The 20,850-nt window shown below is 46.6% G+C and overlaps 1 protein-coding gene across 1 annotated transcript in view; it reads right to left on the bottom strand.

Moving 5' to 3' along the window:
* The window catches only part of LOC311148928 (insulin receptor-like), a 216,243-nt gene that overhangs the window by 44,609 nt on the left and 150,784 nt on the right, over positions 1–20,850 (bottom strand). The window contains exon 3 of the mRNA XM_084185957.1: positions 16,710–17,034. Coding sequence (XP_084042083.1) covers positions 16,710–17,034 — 325 coding nt within the window. The remainder of the gene's footprint in view (positions 1–16,709; positions 17,035–20,850) is intronic.

A 20,850-nucleotide genomic window follows, 5' to 3' on the forward strand; every position in this document is an offset into this window, starting at 1 on the left:
TTACATCCCTTTGGTATATATATATATACGTGTTTGTCTTGGGTGGAGTAAATAAAACCCATAATACGTATTCCTGCCCATCTTCAAATCATTATACAACGTGACAAAATCTTCTTGTTTTTACACTGACATTAAAATGTGGCCGGGTGGATAAACTCCATAATGATCATGGAAAGAAAAAACGAAAAACTTTACAGTAATACCCATTGGTCAACAACTTAGATTTTGAATCCAAACAACTCAGATGTTATAAAAAGGTCTCAGATTCAAAACAAATTATATTTTGTTCCTAGCGAGATTCTCTCCCTCTCTCACACACACGCCATCCACACACATGCCATCCAGTATGATGGGAAGGAAGTTGCTAGATTATACTTTTCATTCTGCAGCCAATGCGACATCAGGGACTGTTGGGAGTCCTTCGCTACTGCCTACCAGTCACAGCCCTGTCTGTGTGTCCGTGAGGGTGATTTGTGAGTCTGGTTACGGATGCTCCCTCACTCGGCCCAGCAGCGAAGGATAGTCCCTGATGTTGCAACGGCTGCAGAATTAAAAGGATCATCTAGCAACTTCCTTCCTATCATACTGGATGGCATGTGTGTGAATCGCTTTAAGAACGTATCGTACTACGAGACTTTAAGAAATGGCCTTCGGAACAGTGTGTGAATCTCTCTCTTCTTTAAGCAATGTTCCTCATAAGCCTTAAGGCATGGACAGACCAGTAGGATTGCTAAGTGTCTGCCGGTCCGAGAGTACTTAGCACCTCTGAACAGAGTGCCAGACGTAATTTGCAAACCGAGTGCAAACCAATTATACATGTAGAAACGGGCAAAAATGACATCTGTCAGTCCCACACCGGTGGGGTAGTCCCTATAACACACCGTGCCGTCAGCAAACAAACGGCCCCCTACTGTACAGACCGACAAGCAGTCTAGTGAGTTTTCTCCTTTAAGCACCTGGTCATCTCTATTAGTTGGCTGGATGCTGAGGAAAAGCCTTCAGCAGTGTGTAAACAGTCAGGAGGGAATTTAAGTAGCCCTATATTGCTCCCTCAAGTGGTTAAGAGTACAATAAAGAGCAATGAACTAATGAGAGGAGAAACAGGGGAAAATAAAGGTAAACAAAATAAGAAAAAAAAGTGGAGGAATGCAGCAGGTGGGTATACAGTATGAGTGTGTGTACACTCCAGGACTTCCAGTAAGTGTGTGTGTTTGTGTGTGTGGTGTTTGCCTATGTTTGCCTCCTCAATACATCTATTTCTACCTCTCCATATTTGGATGATGGGTATTTCCCCAGACTAGCCCAACACTCAGACGCTGTCCTCTGGAAAAAGCAACATAGCGCAGCTCACACTAGAGACACTGCCTAATACATTCAGCAACACGTTCAGTCCACAGCGGCCTGTCGACCTGCCTGCTGCCTTCCCTACAGAACACACTAAGCTATATGATAAACACACAAACACCATCAATCATGAGCCAGCGTGTGGCTTTGGGAGGGGGTCATGTCTCCACGTCTCTGCTCAACCAGTCTCTTCCTGTGACTTAACTGTCTACACTGTCCAAATGAAGCCAAATATCCAAGACTGTAGGCCTGATCACCGACAACGATGAGAGAGCCTATAGGGAGGAGGTCAGAGACCTGGTAGTGTGGTGCCAGGACAACAACCTCTTCCTCAACGTGAGCAAGACAAAGGAGATGATCGTGGACTACAGGAAAAAGAGGGCCAAACACGCCCTCATTCACATCGAAGGGACTGTAGTGGAGCGGGTTGAGAGATTAAAGTTCCTTGGTGTCCACATCACACCAACAAAGTCGTGAAGAGGGCACGACAACGCCTTTTCCCCCTCAGGAGAATAAAATGATTTGGCATGGGTCCCCAGATCCTCAAAAAGTTCTACAGCTGCACCATCGAGAGCATCCTGACCGGTTGCATCACCGCCTGGTATGGCAACTGCTCGGCATCCAACCATATAACCCAATACATCACTGGGGCCAAGCTTCCTGCATCCAGGACCTATATACTAGGTGGTGTCAGAGGAAAGCCCAAAAAATTGTCAAAGACTCCAGTCACCAAGTCATAGACTGTTCTCACTGCTACCGCACAACCCCCCTTCATGTACCTGGCACCGACGAAGATGGCGGCCTTGCGACTAGCTCTTAGGAAACATTGCAGTATTTTGTTTTTTTATGTATTATTTTTTACATTATTAGCTCAGAAAGTGTTTTGTATCATTACATACAGCCGGGGAAAACTATTGGATATCAGAGCGGCGGTAACTCACCAGCATTACGACCAGGAATACGACTTTCCCGAAGCAGATCCTTTGTTTGCTCTCCCCAGGGCAACAAAACTGATCCCAGCGGCTGACCCAAAACATCGATGGCGGAGGAGAGGCACTCGGAGCGGCCTGCTGGTTCGACTTAGGAGGCGCGCACACCACCCACCGCTTCCAAGTATACTACTCACTAATGTTCAGTCTCTGGTTAACAAGGTCGACGAGCTCCGGGCAAGGATTCTTTCCAGAGACATCAAGCCCTGTAACATACTTTGTTTCACGGAAACATGGCTCTCTTGGGATATTCTGTCGAAATCGGTCCAGCCAAATGGGTTCTCAGTTCATCGCGCAGACAGGAATAAATATCTCTCTGGCAAGCAGAAGGGCGGAGGTGTGTGTTTCATGATTAACGACTCATGGTGTAATTGTAGTAACATACAGGAACTCGAGTCCTTTTGTTCACCCGACCTAGAATACCTCACAATCAAATGCAGACCGTATTATCTCCCAAGATAATTTTCTTCGGTTATAGTCACGGCCGTGTATCTCCCCCCTCAAGCCGATACCACGACGGCCCTCAAAGAACTTCACTGGACTTTATGCAAACTAGAACCACATATCCTGAGGCTGCATTTATTGTAGCCGGGGATTTTAAAAAAGCAAATTTGAGGACTAGGCTGCCGAAGTTCTATCAACATATCGACTCTTGTACTCGCGCTGCTAAAATCCTTAACCATTGCTATTCGAACTTCCGGGATGGTTATAAGGCCCTCCCCCGCCCTCCTTTCGGCAAATCTGCCACGACTCCATTTTGCTCCTCCCTTCCTATAGGCAGAAACTCAAACAGGAAATACCCGTGCTAAGGACTATTCAACGCTGGTCTGACCAATCGGAATCCACGTTTCAAGATTGTTTTGATCACGAGAACTAGGATATGTTCTGGGTAGCTTGCGAAAATAATCTAGACGAATACACTGAAACGGTTACTGAGTTTATCAGGAAGTGTATAGGTGATGTTGTGCCCACTGTGACTATTAAAACCTACCCTAACCAGAAATCGTGGATAGATGGCAGCATTCGCGCAAAACTGAAAGTGCGAACCACAGCATTTAACCATGGCAAGGTGACTGGGAATATGTCAGAATACAAACAGTGTAGCTACTCACTCCACAAGGCAATTCAACTGGCAACACATCAGTATAGAGACAAAGTGGAGTCGCAATTCAACGGCTCAGACACAAGACGTATGTGGCAGGGTCTACAGACAATCACGGACTACAAAAGGAAAACCAGCCACGTCGCCAACACCGACGTCTCGCTTCCAGACAAGCTAAACACCTTCTTCGCCCGCTTTGAGGATAACACAGTGCCACCGACGAGGCCCACTACCAAGGACTGTGGCCTCTCCTTCTCCAAGGCCGACGTGATTAAGACATTTAAGCATGTTAATCCCCGCAAGGCTGCCGGCCCAGACGTCATCCCTAGCCACGTCCTCAGAGCATGCGCAGACCAGCTGGCTGGTGTGTTTACAGACATATTCAATCTCTCCCTTTCCCAGTATGCTGTTCCCACATGCTTCAAGATGGTCACCATTGTTCCTGTACCCAAGAAAGCAAAGTGACTAAGCAACTAAGCAAAAACTAAATGACTATCGCCCCGTAGCACTAGTCAAGGATCATATCACCTCTACCTTACCTGTCACCCTAGACCCACTTCAATTTGCTTACCGCCCCAATAGATCCACAGACGATGCAATCGCCATTACACTGCACACTGCCCTATCCCATCTGGACAAGAGGAATACCTATGTAAGAATGCTGTTCATTGACTATAGCTCAGCATTCAACACCATAGTACCCTCCAAGCTCATCATTAAGCTCGAGGCCCTGGGTCTGAACCCCGCCCTGTGCAACTGGGTCCTGGACTTCCTGACGGGCTGCCCCCAGGTGGTGAACGTAGGAAACAACATCTCCACTTCGCTGATCCTCAACACTGAGGCCCCACAAGGGTGCGTAATCAGCCCCATCTTGTACTGCCTGTTCACCCATGACTGCGTGGCCAAGCACGCCTCCAACTCAATCATCAAGTTTGCAGACGACACAACAGTAGTAGGCTTGATTACCAACAATGACGAGACCGCCTACAGGGAGAAGGTGAGGCCTCTGGGAGTGTGGTGCCAGGAAAATAACCTCTCACTCAACATCAACAAAACAAAGGAGATGATCATGGACTTCAGGAAACAGCAGAGGGTGCACCCCCCTATCCACATCGACGGGACCGCAGTGGAGATGGTGGAAAGCTTCAAGTTCCTTGTCATACACATTACCGACAAACTGAAATGGTCCACCCACGCAGGCAATGTGGTGAAGAAGGCGCAACAGAGCCTCTTCAACCTCAGGAGGCTGAAGAAATTTGGCTTGGCACCTAAAACCCTCACAAACTTTTACAGATGCACAATTAAGAGCATCCTGTCGGGCTGTATCACCACCTGGTACGGCAACTGCAACGCCCGCAACCGCAGGGCTCTCCAGAGGGTGGTGCGGTCTGCCCTCCAAGACACATACAGCACCCGATGTCACAGGAAGGCGAAAAAGATCATCAAGGACATCAACTACCCGAGCCACTGCCTGTTCACCCCGCTATCATCCAGAAGGCGAGGTCAGTACAGGTGCATCAAAGCTGGGACCGAGAGAATGAACAGCTTCTATCTCAAGGCCATTAGACTGTTAAATAGCCATCACTAGCACATTAGAGTCTGCTGCTGCCTATTGAAATCACTGGCCACTTTAAGAAATGGAACACTAGTCACTTTAATAATGTTTACATATCTTGCACTACTCATCTCATGTATATACTGTATTCTATTCTATAATATTTTACTGTATCTTAGTCCATGCCGCTCTGTCATTGCTTGTCCATATATGTATATATTCTTAAATTCCATTCCTTACTAGTTTTGTGTGTATTGGGTATGTGTTGTGAAATTGTTTGATATTACTTGTTAGATATTATTGCACTGTCGGAGCTAGAAGCACAAGCATTTCGCTACACCCGCTATAACATCTGCTAAACACGTGTATGTGACAAATACAATTTGATTTCATTTGAGTGCCAAGTCTAGGTCCAAAAGGCTCCTTAACAGCCTCTACCCCCAAGCCATAAGACAAATGACCACCCAGACTATTTGCATTGACACTGCTGCTACTTGCTGTTTATTATCTATGCATAGTCACTTTATCCCTACCTACATATACAAATTACCTCGACTAACCTGTACCCCCGCACATTGACTCGGTACCTGTACCCCCTGTACATAGCCTCGTTATTGTTATTTTATTGTGTTACATTTTTTTATTAACTCTATTTTCTTAAAACTGCATTGTTGGTTAAATGCTTATAAGTAAGGTAAGGTTAGGTTATATTTGGCGCATGTGACAAATACAATTTGATTTGATTTGTATCCCAAATGGCACCATATTCCCTATATAAACTAGTGCACTACCCTATGGGCCCTGGTCAAAAGAAGTGGACTACATAGGGAATAGGGTGGCTTTTGGCAAGCAGACTAATGAAACCCAACAGAGGCGCTGTGCACTTCCTGTTCCAGAGCCTGCTGTTTACTGTGAAAGCGTCAGGTGACACTCACTCAGAGCCAAACAGGGAAAAGTATTTGGGGACACAGAGGAGCACGGCACACGGTCGGTGTTGTCACTCTGAGTGGGCGTGTGTGTGTGTGAAAGGAGTGTGTGTGTGTGTGTGTGTGTGTGTGTGTGTGTGTGTGTGTGTGTGTGTAAGGAGTGTGTGTAGAGTAGAGACTGTTTACGTCCTAGCCAGGTCAGGGGACACATATGACAGTGAGACGTGTGATGTTTTACCCTCCTCCTCTATTGTCATACTAATCTCAACTCTGCTGTGAGGTCAGACTTTAAACGTTAACTATACATGCTGGAAAATGACAGTAGTGTCACCCAGTCGGTGTGACTAATGTGGCCAAAACAAGAGTTGCCCACAAAACACCCAAACAGATTTGACCCACATAAACAGACTATGTTAACCAAATGACTATGAGTCTAGCTGAAGCTGACTGCAAGCTGACTGTGTTCTGTGAGCCATGATACGTGTAGAGGTGTACAGTACACAGTATGGGTTCAGTGAGTGCTGTAGTGTCTGCTGACGTCGCTGGCTGCTGACGCAGGTGATGGAGCTGACACGTATGGAAGGGGTTGACAGTGGTACACTGACTTCAGATTGAAGTAGTTGAGTTGATGGTGGTGTATCTACATCGAAGACTATCAACGTAGAATCCTGATGACTCTACACACTTCAGAGTGCAGCTGTGATCCTGCCGTGTTTGTAATGGTGATTAGACTGTATGTCACTGCACGTTTGTGTCCACTATGGCACCTGGTGTGACATCACAGCAGACACGTACATGGTAGAGTTGATGGTGGTATTAGCCCTTGATTATGACTCTCAGTTCCATTCCATTACACATAAGAGTTATTGGAGTCATTGGACGAAGGCGTCTTCTGTACGGGGGAGTTTTGTTAAGCGCCCCGACACTCTGTCTCAACATTAACACACATCGCTTGCGGTACGGTTTTGGAAGCATAAGGACCTTATCTTTCATATAAACGAGAAGTAATAATAATAATTAACAAAAAGGTTAAACTGATACACACCTTTATAGGGTTAGTGTTCCAACACGGTCATATATCCATGTTACAGTGCTTGTTTACGGAAAACAGACGGAAGACAGAGGCGACCACCTGTGCTAATTAGCTACAGTGGGGGAAAAAAGTATTTAGTCAGCCACCAATTGTGCAAGTTCTCCCACTTAAAAAGATGAGAGAGGCCTATAATTTTCATCATAGGTACACGTCAACTATGACAGACAAAATGAGAAAATGTTTTCCTGAAAATCACATTGTAGGATTTTTAATGAATTTATTTGCAAATTATGGTGGAAAATAAGTATTTGGTCAATAACAAAAGTTTCTCAATACTTTGTTATATACCCTTTGTTGGCAATGACACAGGTCAAACGTTTTCTGTAAGTCTTCACAAGGTTTTCACACACTGTTGCTGGTATTTTGGCCCATTCCTCCATGCAGATCTCCTCTAGAGCAGTGATGTTTTGGGGCTGTCGCTGGGCAACACAGACTTTCAACTCCCTCCAAAGATTTTCTATGGGGTTGAGATCTGGAGACTGGCTAGGCCACTCCAGGACCTTGAAATGCTTCTTACGAAGCCACTCCTTCGTTGCCCGGGCGGTGTGTTTGGGATCATTGTCATGCTGAAAGACCCAGCCACGTTTCATCTTCAATGCCCTTGCTAATGGAAGGAGGTTTTCACTCAAAATCTCACGATACATGGCCCCATTCATTCTTTCCTTTACACGGATCAGTCGTCCTGGTCCCTTTGCAGAAAAACAGCCCCAAAGCATGATGTTTCCACCCCCATACTTCACAGTAGGTATGGTGTTCTTTGGATGCAACTCAGCATTCTTTGTCCTCCAAACACGACGAGTTGAGTTTTTACCAAAAAGTTATATTTTGGTTTCATCTGACCATATGACATTCTCCCAATCCTCTTCTGGATCATCCAAATGCACTCTAGCAAACTTCAGACGGGCCTGGACATGTACTGGCTTAAGCAGGGGGACACGTCTGGCACTGCAGGATTTGAGTCCCTGGCGGCGTAGTGTGTTACTGATGGTAGGCTTTGTTACTTTGGTCCCAGCTCTCTGCAGGTCATTCACTAGGTCCCCCTGTGTGGTTCTGGGATTTTTGCTCACCGTTCTTGTGATCATTTTGACCCCATGGGGTGAGATCTTGCGTGGAGCCCCAGATCGAGGGAGATTATCAGTGGTCTTGTATGTCTTCCATTTCCTAATAATTGCTCCCACAGTTGATTTCTTCAAACCAAGCTGCTTACCTATTGCAGATTCAGTCTTCCCAGCCTGGTGCAGGTCTACAATTTTGTTTCTGGTGTCCTTTGACAGCTCTTTGGTCTTGGCCATAGTGGAGTTTGGAGTGTGACTGTTTGAGGTTGTGGACAGGTGTCTTTTATACTGATAACAAGTTCAAACATGTGCCATTAATACAGGTAACGAGTGGAGGACAGAGGAGCCTCTTAAAGAAGAAGTTACAGGTCTGTGAGAGCCAGAAATCTTGCTTGTTTGTAGGTGACCAAATACTTATTTTCCACCATAATTTGCAAATAAATTCATAAAAAATCCTACAATGTGATTTTCTGGATTGTTTTTCCCTCAATTTGTCTGTCATAGGTGACGTGTACCTATGATGAAAATTACAAGCCTCTCTCATCTTTTTAAGTGGGAGAAGTTGCACAATTGGTGGCTGACTAAATACTTTTTTTCCCCACTGTATCTAGCGTGCTCCGAACACCTGTGTGTAAGGATAACTCTGGAAGAGTAGCGGAAGTGTAGTTTCATTGGATGGAGGCACCCATAGCTGTATAGATCTGTGCAAAAATACTACAGTAAGTGTATCTTTTTTATTTGAAGGATTCTTTCTCGCTGATGAAAGATAATGGCCATATGTTTCGAAAGCCGTATCGCAAGCGACAATTATTATTATTATTGACGTTTCTAAACGTTAAAACACAGCGTCGGGATTCTAGTTCACATGAGCCAGTCATGGGTGAAGCTAACAGCTGAAAACTGTAGGAAGAAGGCAGAATGCCGCCTAGAGTTTTCGAGAGTTAATGGTGGTATATGGCTGTCAAGTTATAGATCTAAGACTTACATGGTAGAGTTGATGGTGGTATATGGTGGGATGTGCATCTTTCCCTTTCAAGACGATTCGATATGTATCTAGATACAGTACATGGGCTCCGATACGATACAGGAACGATACATTTTACTTTGAAACGAATCGATGTGATTCGGTTCGATACGATGCACTAACATTTGTTGCATAAACACATTCATTTTCCATTCTAAATTAAAATCTGCTGCTGATGGAGTTCATGAGCTGGGCCTCTCTGAGCTGTATCTGTCTGAGCTGACTTCTGTTTGTGTGTGTGTGTGTGTAAATGATGTAGATGGTGTATGTAGGCACCTGAGCTGAGCCATAAGGGAAACGGGGCATCTACCAGCCCACTATCAGTTAGGGGGGGGGGGGGGGAAATGTTTGCTTTTTGTCCCACCCCACTTTTGATCTGAAATCATCATCACCCACTACATAATTTGTTAGTTTTGCAGCATTTTTTTTTTAGAGCTAGTAATTGTCACGCCTACTCCCGCTCCGGTGCTCAACGTCGCCGGTCTGCTAACCACCGGTCCTGGCAACCCTCATTACGCACACCTGACAACCATCATTGTGCACACCTGCTCCACATCGTTAAGCACACCTGGACTTCATCATCACCCTGATTACTCTCCCTTTATTTAGCCCTCAGTAGCCTCAGTCTTCAGGCAGTATTGGTTTTGTTTACGTTCAATACGCTATTCCTGTTTTGATTATCTTCATGTTTCTTATTATTAAACTCACCTTCTGCACCTGCTTCCTGACTCCCTGCGTATACGTTACAGAATAATGCCTCTCAAGATATGGAATCTGCAGAAGTTAAGGATATCTCCCAGATGGTCGACGAACAGGAACACCTACTCCGTCAACACCACGACCAGCTGGCTTAACTGGTTACGGTAATGGATACGGTCCTCCGCGTTCTCCACCATCTCGACAACACCTGAGAGGATTCATCTCCAACTAGCGGAGGATCCTCTACCACGAGTCGTCCCAGAGAGCCAGTCCCCCAGCCCATCCAGCAGTCCACCCAGGGTCAGCGATATCACATGACCGTGGCAACCTCCCGTACAAATATGACGGGACTCCATCGAAATGCCGTGGCTTCCTACTCCAGTGCTCTCTCTATTTCGCCCATCAGACAGGAGCCCCCACCACCGAGAGGTCCAAGGTTGCCACGGTCATTTCCCTGCTGACCGGAAAGGCTTTGGAGTGGGCTACGGCCGTCTGGGAGAGAGGAGAGGAGGAGCTGGGTTCCAATGAGAGGTTCATGGCTCTTGGTTTCATCCGCACCTCCTCCTCCACTGCTTTGGCAGGCTTGTTCTTCGTGGCCAAGAAGGACGGAGGTCTACGCCCGTGTATTGATTACAGAGTCCTCAATTCAATCACCAATAAGTACCGCTACCCTCTTCCGTTGGTGCCGGCTGCGATCGAACAGCTCCGCGGTGCCCGTTTTTTAAAACCAAATTGGATTAATGGAAAACGGTGATGCCTTATGGATTAGCCAATGCTCCGTCGGTGTTCCAGGCATTCATTAACGAAGTGTTCCGCGACATGCTCGGGCGCCAGGTGGTCGTGTATATCAACAACATCCTGGTCTACTCGGCCACCTTGGAGGATCACATCGCCCATGTCAGAGTAGTCCTGGATCGCCCCCTGGAGGATCACCTGTATGTGAAAGCGGAGAAGTGCCAGTTCCATCAGGTTGCTGTCTACTTCTGAGGATACCAGATCAGTCCACGGGGAGTGATGATGGAGGAGAGGAAGGTCGATGCAGTCAGGTCATGGCCAGTCCCATAAAGGGGCTACGATGGTGTTTGGGGTTTGCCAACTTCTGCCGCTGCTTCATTAGGAACTTCAGCTCTATCGCCTCTCCTCTCACCTCAAGGGTGGTACCTGTAAGTTGGTGTGGAGTCTTACAGCCGATGACGCCTTCCGTATACTGAAGGGGTGTTTCACCTCCGCCCCGTTGCAGAAAACCCAGATCCTATGCTGCCCTTCGTGGTGGAGGTGGACGCTTCAGCAGTGGGCGTGGGGGCCATCCTGTCCCAACGTCAAGGTAACCCACAGAAATTGTATCCATGTGCATACTACAAAAAAAAAACTGTCTCCTGCTGAGAGGAACTATGACGTCGGCGACCAGGAGCTCTTGGCGGTGAATTTGGCATTAGAGGAGTGGAGACACTGGCTGGAGGGTGCCAAGGACTCATGTCTCATCCTCACTGACCATCGGAACCTGGAGTACATACGGACAGCGAGGCGGCTGAACCTTCTGCACCTGCTTCCTGACTCCCTGCGTATACGTTACAGTAATGTATCAATATTTATCTTTACAAATTTGCTATGACATAGCCAATGAATATACACTGCTCAAAAAAATAAAATGAACACTTAAATAACACAATGTAACTCCAAGTCAATCACACTTCTGTGAAATCAAACTGTCCACTTAGGAAGCAACACTGATTGACAATACATTTCACATGCTGTTGTGCAAATGGAATAGACAACAGGTGGAAATTATAGGCAATTATCAAGACACCCCCAATAAAGAAGTGGTTCTGCAGGTGGTGACCACAGACCACTTCTCAGTTCCTATGCTTCCTGGCTGATGTTTTGGTCACTTTTGAATGCTGGAGGTGCTTTCACTCTAGTGGTAGCATGAGACGGAGTCTACAACCCACACAAATGGCTCAGGTAGTGCAGCTCATCCAGGATGGCACATCAATGCGAGCTGTGGCAAGAAGGTTTGCTGTGTCTGTCAGTGTAGTGTCCAGAGCATGGAGGCGCTACCAGGAGACAGGCCAGTACATCAGGAGACGTGGTGGAGGCCGTAGGAGGGCAACAACACAGCAGCAGGACCGCTACCTCCGCCTTTGTGCAAGGAGGAGCAGGAGGAGCACTGCCAGAGCCCTGCAAAATGACCTCCAGCAGGCCACAAATGTGCATGTGTCTGCTCAAACGGTCAGAAACAGACTCCATGAGGGTGGTATGAGGGCCCGACGTCCACAGGTGGGGGTTGTGCTTACAGCCCAACACCGTGCAGGGCGTTTGGCATTTGCCAGAGAACACCAAGATTGGCAAATTCGCCACTGGCGCCCTGTGCTCTTCATAGATGAAAGCAGGTTCACACTGAGCACATGTGACAGACGTGACAGAGTCTGGAGACGCCGTGGAGAACGTTCTGCTGCCTGCAACATCCTCCAGCATGACCGGTTTGGCGGTGGGTCAGTCATGGTGTGGGGTGGCATTTCTTTGGGGGGCCGCACAGCCCTCCATGTGCTCGCCAGAGGTAGCCTGACTGCCATTAGGTACCGAGATGAGATCCTCAGACCCTGGGTTCCTCCTAATGCAAGACAATGCTAGACCTCAAGTGGCTGGAGTGTGTCAGCAGTTCCTGCAAGAGGAAGGCATTGATGCTATGGACTGGCCCGCCCGTTCCCCAGACCTGAATCCAATTGAGCACATCTGGGACATCATGTCTCGCTCCATCCACCAACGCCACGTTGCACCACTGACTGTCCAGGAGTTGGCGGATGCTTTAGTCCAGGTCTGGGAGGAGAGTCCTCAGGAGACCATCCGCCACCTCATCAGGAGCATGCCCAGGCGTTGTAGGGAGATCATACAGGCACGTGGAGGCCACACACACTACTGAGCCTCATTTTGACTTGTTTTAAGGACATTACATCAAAGTTGGATCAGCCTGTAGTGTGGTTTTCCACTTTAATTTATAGGGTGACTCCAAATCCAGACCTCCATGGGTTGATACATTTGATATCCATTGATAATTTTTGTGTGATTTTGTTGTCAGCACATTCAACTATGTAAAGAAAAAAGTATTTAATAAGATTATTTCATTCATTCAGATCTAGGATGTGTTGTTTAAGTGTTGCCTTTATTTTTTTGAGCAGTGTATATAGGACAACTTTGGATTCCACCCCCGTCTCATAATCGAATGGTTTAGACCGTTTGGAAGTTTTGATTACTTGGAGTGAGCTTCTCTTCTTCAAAGTCTCCCGCTTCAACCATGCAGTGGCGCAGTGGTCTAAGGCACTGCATCGCAGTGCTAACTGTGCTACTAGAGATCCTGGTTCGAATCCAGGCTCTGTCGCAGCCGGCCGCGACCGGGAGACTGATGGGCGGCGCACAATTGGCCCAGCGTCGTCCAGGGTAGGGGAGGGAATGGCCGGCAGGGATGTAGCTCAGTTGATAGAGCATGGCGTTTGCAACGCCAGGGTTGGTGGTTCGTTTCCCATGGGGGGCCAGTATAAAAAAAAATAAAAAATGTATTCACTAACTGTAAGTCGCTCTGGATAAGAGCGTCTGCTAAATGACTAAAATGTAAAATGTAAAAAAATGTAGCAAAAGTTATTGTTGTCCTCATTATGAAATGATCAACTTGACCCAGCATATAAAAAATAAAAAATAAAATGATTGTTTCAAGCAAAACTACCAAAACTATTGCTGATGATGAACCTGAACAATCGAAATGAAATCTAATGATCAGCCTGTATAGCCAGATGAGAGTTCTCTCCGGGGGTAGTTTAGGCATTTGATCAAAATAACCTAGCAAATTACATTGGTTGTCACTCAACTGCGGCGTACCACGGACAAGCCACCAGGGGGAGACTCGTCGAGGCCTGGTGACAGACGGAGTCTATATCACGCGGCGGTGGCTCTCTCTGCTGGATGTGCCAGGTCTCGACGGGTCCTCTGGCCAGGATTAATTGGGGCTGATTGAGTCTGGTGAGTAATGAAGGGGCTGATTGCTCACCAGCCGTACGGGGCCCATAAAGCTGCTAGGAGGGCAGCACACGGGAGGGTTGGAGGTAGTGAGAGGTTGCTACCGGACAGACGTCCTCACGGTCTGATCGAACCGAGGGGCTCTGTGTTCTACCCCAGAGAATACAGCATTCCCCGGAGCCCAGAAGACGGTAACCCGGAGGAGGTCTCCTGGAGGAGACCGGTTTCTTTTCTTTTTCTTCATTGTTTTAAATAAACACCCTTGAAACTGAGGTATCGCACTTGTGTCCATGTCGGATCTGTGTAAACGTCTTGATCGAACCCCCGGTCTGCCACACAACTAATAAAGCCAACCCATTTTACAAACATTTTGAATGCTGAAGGTGACCCGCAGATGTGCCAGATCAGAAATAGGCCTACCTCTCGTTGGTCAGCATGCGAAGCTGCACAGTTTGACTAGGCTAGGGTTGTTGTTCGGCATGCAATATGACTTGTCGATCAATGACTGTCAACACAATTACATGCTTAGTTCGACGCTGAAGGAGAGGACGCAGTATTTTTTCGGAAGGTATAGTAAATTATTCGTACAATTATTTTTTTGCCCTTTTTCATGATATCCAATTGGTAGTTACAGTCTTGTCCCATCGCTGCAACTCCACAACGGACTCGGGAGAGGCAAAGGTCGAGAGCCATGCGTCCTCCGAAACACGACCCTGCCAAGCCGCACTGCTTCTTGACACACTGCTCGCTTAACCCGTTAGCCAGCCGCACCAATGTGTTGGAGGAAACTCCGTCCAGCTGGCGGCCGGAGTCAGCTTGCAGGTGCCTGGCCCGCCACAAGGAGTCGCTAGAGCGCGATGGGACAAGGAAATCCCAGCAGGCCAAACCCTCCCCTGACCCGGACGACACTGGGTAAATTGTGCGTCGCCTCATGGGTCTCCCGGTCACGGTCGGCTGTGATACAGCCTGGGATCAAACCCGCGTCTGTAGTGATGCCTCAAGCACTGCGATGCAGTGCCTTAGACCGCTGCGCCACTCGGGAGGCCGGGAAGTTATAGTAAATTGAGCAAAAACACTTAGTGAACTGGCAATTCATAATGTTTGAATCAATTTCCTGACCAATGCATGCTACATTTGGATGGGTTTGGAGTCCCGCGGACCTACAGTGGGGAAAAAAAGTATTTAGTCAGCCACCAATTGTACAAGTTCTCCCACTTAAAAAGATGAGAGAGGCCTGTAATTTTCATCATAGGTACACGTCAACTATGACAGACAAATTAAGATTTTTTTCTCTCCAGAAAATCACATTGTAGGATTTTTTATGAATTTATTTGCAAATTATGGTGGAAAATAAGTATTTGTTCACCTACAAACAAGCAAGATTTCTGGCTCTGTAACTTCTTCTTTAAGAGGCTCCTCTGTTCTCCACTCGTTACCTGTATTAATGGCACCTGTTTGAACTTGTTATCAGTATAAAAGACACCTGTCCACAACCTCAAACAGTCACACTCCAAACTCCACTATGGCCAAGACCAAAGAGCTGTCAAAGGACACCAGAAACAAAATTGTAGACCTGCACCAGGCTGGGAAGACTGAATATGCAATAGGTAAGCAGCTTGGTTTGAAGAAATCAACTGTGGGAGCAATTATTAGGAAATGGAAGACATACAAGACCACTGATAATCTCCCTCGATCTGGGGCTCCACGCAAGATCTCACCCCGTGGGGTCAGAATGATCACAAGAATGGTGAGCAAAAATCCCAGAACCACACGGGGGGACCTAGTGGATGACCTGCAGAGAGCTGGGACCAAAGTAACAAAGCCTACCATTAGTAACACACTATGCCGCCAGGGACTCAAATCCTGCAGTGCCAGACGTGTCCCCCTGCTTAAGCCAGTACATGTCCAGGCCTGTCTGAAGTTTGCTAGAGTGCATTTGGATGATCCAGAAGAGGATTGGGAGAATGTCATATGGTCAGATGAAACCAAAATATAACTTTTTGGTAAAAACTCAACTCGTCGTGTTTGGAGGACAAAGAATGCTGAGTTGCATCCAAAGAACACCATACCTACTGTGAAGCATGGGGGTGGAAACATCATGCTTTGGGGCTGTTTTTCTGCAAAGGGACCAGGACGACTGACCCGTGTAAAGGAAAGAATGAATGGGGCCATGTATCGTGAGATTTTGAGTGAAAACCTCCTTCCATCAGCAAGGGCATTGAAGGTGAAACATTGCTGGGTCTATCAGCATGACAATGATCCCAAACACACCGCCCGGGCAACGAAGGAGTGGCTTCGTAAGAAGCATTTCAAGGTCCTGGAGTGGCCTAGCCAGTCTCCAGATCTCAACCCCATAGAAAATCTTTGGAGGGAGTTGAAAGTCCATGTTGCCCAGCGACAGCCCCAAAACATCACTGCTCTAGAGGAGATCTGCATGGAGGAATGGGCCAAAATACCAGCAACAGTGTGTGAAAACCTTGTGAAGACTTACAGAAAACGTTTGACCTGTGTCATTGCCAACAAAGGGTATATAACAAAGTATTGAGAAACTTTTGTTATTGACCAAATACTTATTTTCCACCATAATTTGCAAATAAATTCATTAAAAATCCTACAATGTGATTTTCTGGATTTTTTTCCCTCATTTTGTCTGTCATAGTTGACGTGTACCTATGATGAAAATAACAGGCCTCTCTCATCTTTTTAAGTGGGAGAACTTGCACATTTGGTGGCTGACTAAATACTTTTTTCCCCCACTGTATGTACTCATATCTTAAACATTTGAACAGGGGGCCGATGCGTATTGGTGAATCGTTAAACCCCTAGTATACGGCTTGTCATGTCATAGATCTAAGACTTACATGGTAGAGTTGATGGTGGTATATGGCTGTCAAGTTATAGATATAAGACTTACGTGGTAGAGTTGATGGTGGTGTATCCTGAGGGGCACTCTGGGATGCAGGCTTTGTTGTGGATGACGTACTCGTGGCAGTCGCTGCTCTTTCCATTCTTGCACTGATTGTGGAGGTCCTGGCAGAAGGAGAGAGAGACACATCGCCAGCCCTTGAAGGTGTAGTATCCCTGGGGACAGCGGTCTACGCAGGTGTCCTGGTGCTGGAGGTTCTGGCAGGCCACACAGCTGCTGGCGTTGCCTGCCTCCAAGCAGCCCCCCAGACACTGGTCATGGCAGCAGTGGCCATGCTGGGTACAGGCCCGATGCTTACAGGTGGAGGGACACACTGTGGAGGGAGAGAGAGAGAACGAGAGAGAGGGATGATGGTTAGAGTTCAAACTCAATACAGGGGGCTGTCTGAATTCAGTCTTGTCTCGGCTCGGACTGTAGATATTACTAACATCTGGATCAAATATATTACCCGGTCTCCCTGAATAAAAAGCATCCCCCCCAAATGAGTTGACTCACACCCAAATGTTTGTAGAGGTGCTGACTAACGGAGAGTAAACTGTGTAAAAAGAAAGAGCGTCGCACACTATATATGGGCATTTCCACTGAAAAGGACCCATGAGCACCAACATTTGAAGTTCATAGGAGCATACCAAATTGGGTGTCATATGAAAGCTAAGAGTCTACATTTTTGGGAAATGAAGGCATAGATAACATTTTCAACCATTTTCCATCTTAGACATTTGGCATAAGTAAAGGCTTTCATTTCTGGATAAACAAATGTAAAAGGGGGCTTAGAAAACATCTATCCGAAAAAGTAAAGGTATTAGAAATACATCAAAACACAATAATGTTGACGTAAAGAACGCTGCCAACTAATATCAACACTTAGATTTCGTTTTTGAGAAATTGTTTGCCTTCTGTAAGTTTAAGAAATACTGCCTTGTGCCTTGTAATTCCGTTACCAAAAACACACATATCTTTAAGATATTTTCTATATTCTCTCGCTCATTAGGAGGGAGGATAATGAAAGTTCACAAAAGTAACAAGTAAAGGTAGAACTATTAATTAGTTATAGTGATTTTACTGATACCAAGTTTGTTTATGAATTATTTAGTGATTCAAACTCATAATTCCATTACCAAATTGTAATGGAACAATAAAAAAAATCTGTAACGGAATTACTGCATCTGAATTGGCTACAATGGGAAATCATAATAGCCAAAAACCACAGTTGGGTCACCTGCTACTGTCCTCCCTTCCACTGGCATACTGTTATGTTCAGCTCATAACTGTTTTCTTTGTCTTTCTGTTGTCTGGTGGACAAACCAAGAGTGTTAAAACAGTATGTCTGGACAACCCCTCCCCCACTCTCTTGCTTTCTCTCTCACTCTCCAGTTAATGTCACCACTCCCAGCTCTTACTGACAGCTATCCATGAGCCCCCTATCTTTCCATTTATTGTAGCCAGCATCTTCACCAACTGAGCACCGACCTACACGGACGTCGAAAAGTAATTGAAATTTGGTTAGTCCACCCTGGCCTTGATGTTAACGTCCACAGGTGGACCGGACTGGACCAAATCTGAACCTATCATAGAAGAATGTTTCACAAGTTTGGATAGCACAGTGCAGTAGAATACAGTAAAATACAATGCAGTACAGCACAATACAGTACAGTGAGTAGAGCACAGTCCAATACAATACAGTAGTACAGTAAAGGGTATAGTACAGTACAGTAGAATGCAGTACTGTACTCTACTGTACTATACTTAACTGAATGCTACTGTACTGTATTCTACGGTACTCTACTGCACTGTACTGAACTCTACCCTACTCTGCTCTGCTGTGCTGCGCTGTATTGCAATGCACTGTACTCTACTGTGCAGTGCTGTCTTGCGCTGTGATGTCCAAACTTGTGAAACATGAGGAGAATGACATTCATATCCATAATTATGCATTTCTGTGTAGTATAGATCAGGGACCCATTATGTAATTCCGTTACCATAATGCCTTTACCGGGTGTAAATCCACTTCACTTACTGTAGTTTCAAACTCAAGGTGCCATGTCATAGCAGACATCCCATTCTTTCTTTATCTTTGAATCTTCATTCGGAGCAGAGTTTTTTTTTTTTTACGTGGTCGCATAAAATGAGAGGGAGGTTTTACTGTCATTCCGTTACCAAAGTTTGCACCTGCACAGTTCTTCCACTAAATTAGTTTTTGTAAAATGTTCAGTGCAAATTGTTAAGCGTAGTACTTGTGCATAGTGTTGTATGGTGTGTTAAACCTTTCGGGATGTAGTGTCTCCCTCAGCCATACAGCTGATCTCACTCCTGCTATTGGAACAATACAGCTCTTCTAACTAACAGTAGCTAGAAACAGCCTTCCCAAAGTGCAGAGTGGATCGCCTCAGAGCCAGAATATCTCTTTGCTGTGTTTCTCAGGTAACGCTGGGGGGATATAGGCTAGGATCTGGGTCCCAGTCCAGGCTGGGCTTCCGGTAACGGTAACCGGAGCTGGCCCTGCAGCACTGCTGGGAGTCACCTCCACGGCCCACCGTGGAGACAGACACCCCAGACGAAACAGGCAGAAAAAAGTGAGGGGATTTGAGAGGCTGCAGTATAAAAGCTCTGTGTCTGTCCCGCGTGTTTGGCGAGCAGGAGAGACAGGAGCTGGCTGGGTCCAACTCAAACAACCACAGCACTCTACTCTCCTTTTACAACAACAGAATGGAAACGGGAGGGGGAGGGGACAAAACACTACACCCAAAAATGGAGAAGGAGGAGAGAATGAGAGGTAGCGTTGAGGAGGGAGGTTGGAGGTTTCTGGCTCTGGGATCCAGGCTCTCGACTGCATGGTTTGCCTGTTTTTGTTGTTGTCAGCCGGTCGGTCTGTGCCTTAACGCCTCACAAAACATTATGGGCAGGAAGGGCTGGGGCTGGGCGGGAGGGGAAACCTCAGGGTTCTGTATGTATGGGTGCCTGCCGGCCAGTGCCCTCTGTGGAGGGAGGGAGCATCAAACGCACCCCGACCCTGACCACACCACGGGCGGGAGCAACACAGAACGGAGGAACTGGCGAATGAGGAGGAGAGGAAGCTGCTGTCATCTGTTCTGTTGTAACTATTACTATTTCTGCTACTGCTACTTTTTACAGGTCTGTTAGTTTACTACTACAGTGTGTCTGTTGCCCTATGTTATATGAGAGAGTCCAATGGATGGAGGAGCTTAAGTGTGTATTGGATCAGCAGCATTAAAGTGAGGGGCCTGAAAGAGGGCACAAAAAGTATAACGTACCACCCCACAAAAAGCCTAAAATAGTCACAATACATGGGGCCATTGCTAGGGCCATCAGCACACAAAGGACAACCACATTCCTGCTTCTCACTGAGCTGAGCTGGCTTGAGGAAAGCTAGGCTAGACTGGGCAGGGGTATAGGCCTGGTCTGAGCTGGGATGGGGGTAGGCTGGGACTGGGGCTGGACTGGACAAGGCTAGAGTTTTGCAGATGAGAAATCCAGCTGTTTGGCCTGACACAGAGGTCCAGAGAAACCACCACACCACAGAGTGTCTTTCTCTCTCTCCCAGTTGCCTACAGCACATGCCTGTTGGGATGACCCCTTTCTAACAACAACCTAGTTCACAGTCAGAGCTACCTGGTCCCCGGCCATGGTAAAAATAACCCACCGCAGCGCAGCCTCAGCTGGGGTCGGACACAACACAACCAGCCCAAAAACAGTGTCAAAACAACTTGCATCACAACTACCACATATATAAATATGGCAGCAGGACTTTCAGCTCTCCGTTATTTACGCAACTTAAAGATCCTTTGCTTTAGGTTTTCTTACGAGGGCGTCTGAGACAGTAAACATTCCACTTTACTCCACAAAGTTCCTCCTGACTGACTATATCCCCCTCCTGTTTATTTGACTAATGCCCATTACTCAGGTCTGCTCCAGTCACCACAACAACCACAATAACATGTGGTTATCTGCACACTTTCAGATTAGCCTAACCCATGTCTTCAAACAGAAACCCTGGTTAAAAATGTACTATAAACTTAATTCTAGTGATACAATACAGTGGTGATGTCAGCGAAGGTATGACTCTATACAAAAGCTAGCAGTCATTTGTGGCTAGAGCATTGTAAAACCT

The sequence above is a fragment of the Coregonus lavaretus genome (assembly GCF_964263955.1).
Source record: "Coregonus lavaretus genome assembly, chromosome: 21".
Taxonomy (NCBI): domain Eukaryota; kingdom Metazoa; phylum Chordata; class Actinopteri; order Salmoniformes; family Salmonidae; genus Coregonus; species Coregonus lavaretus.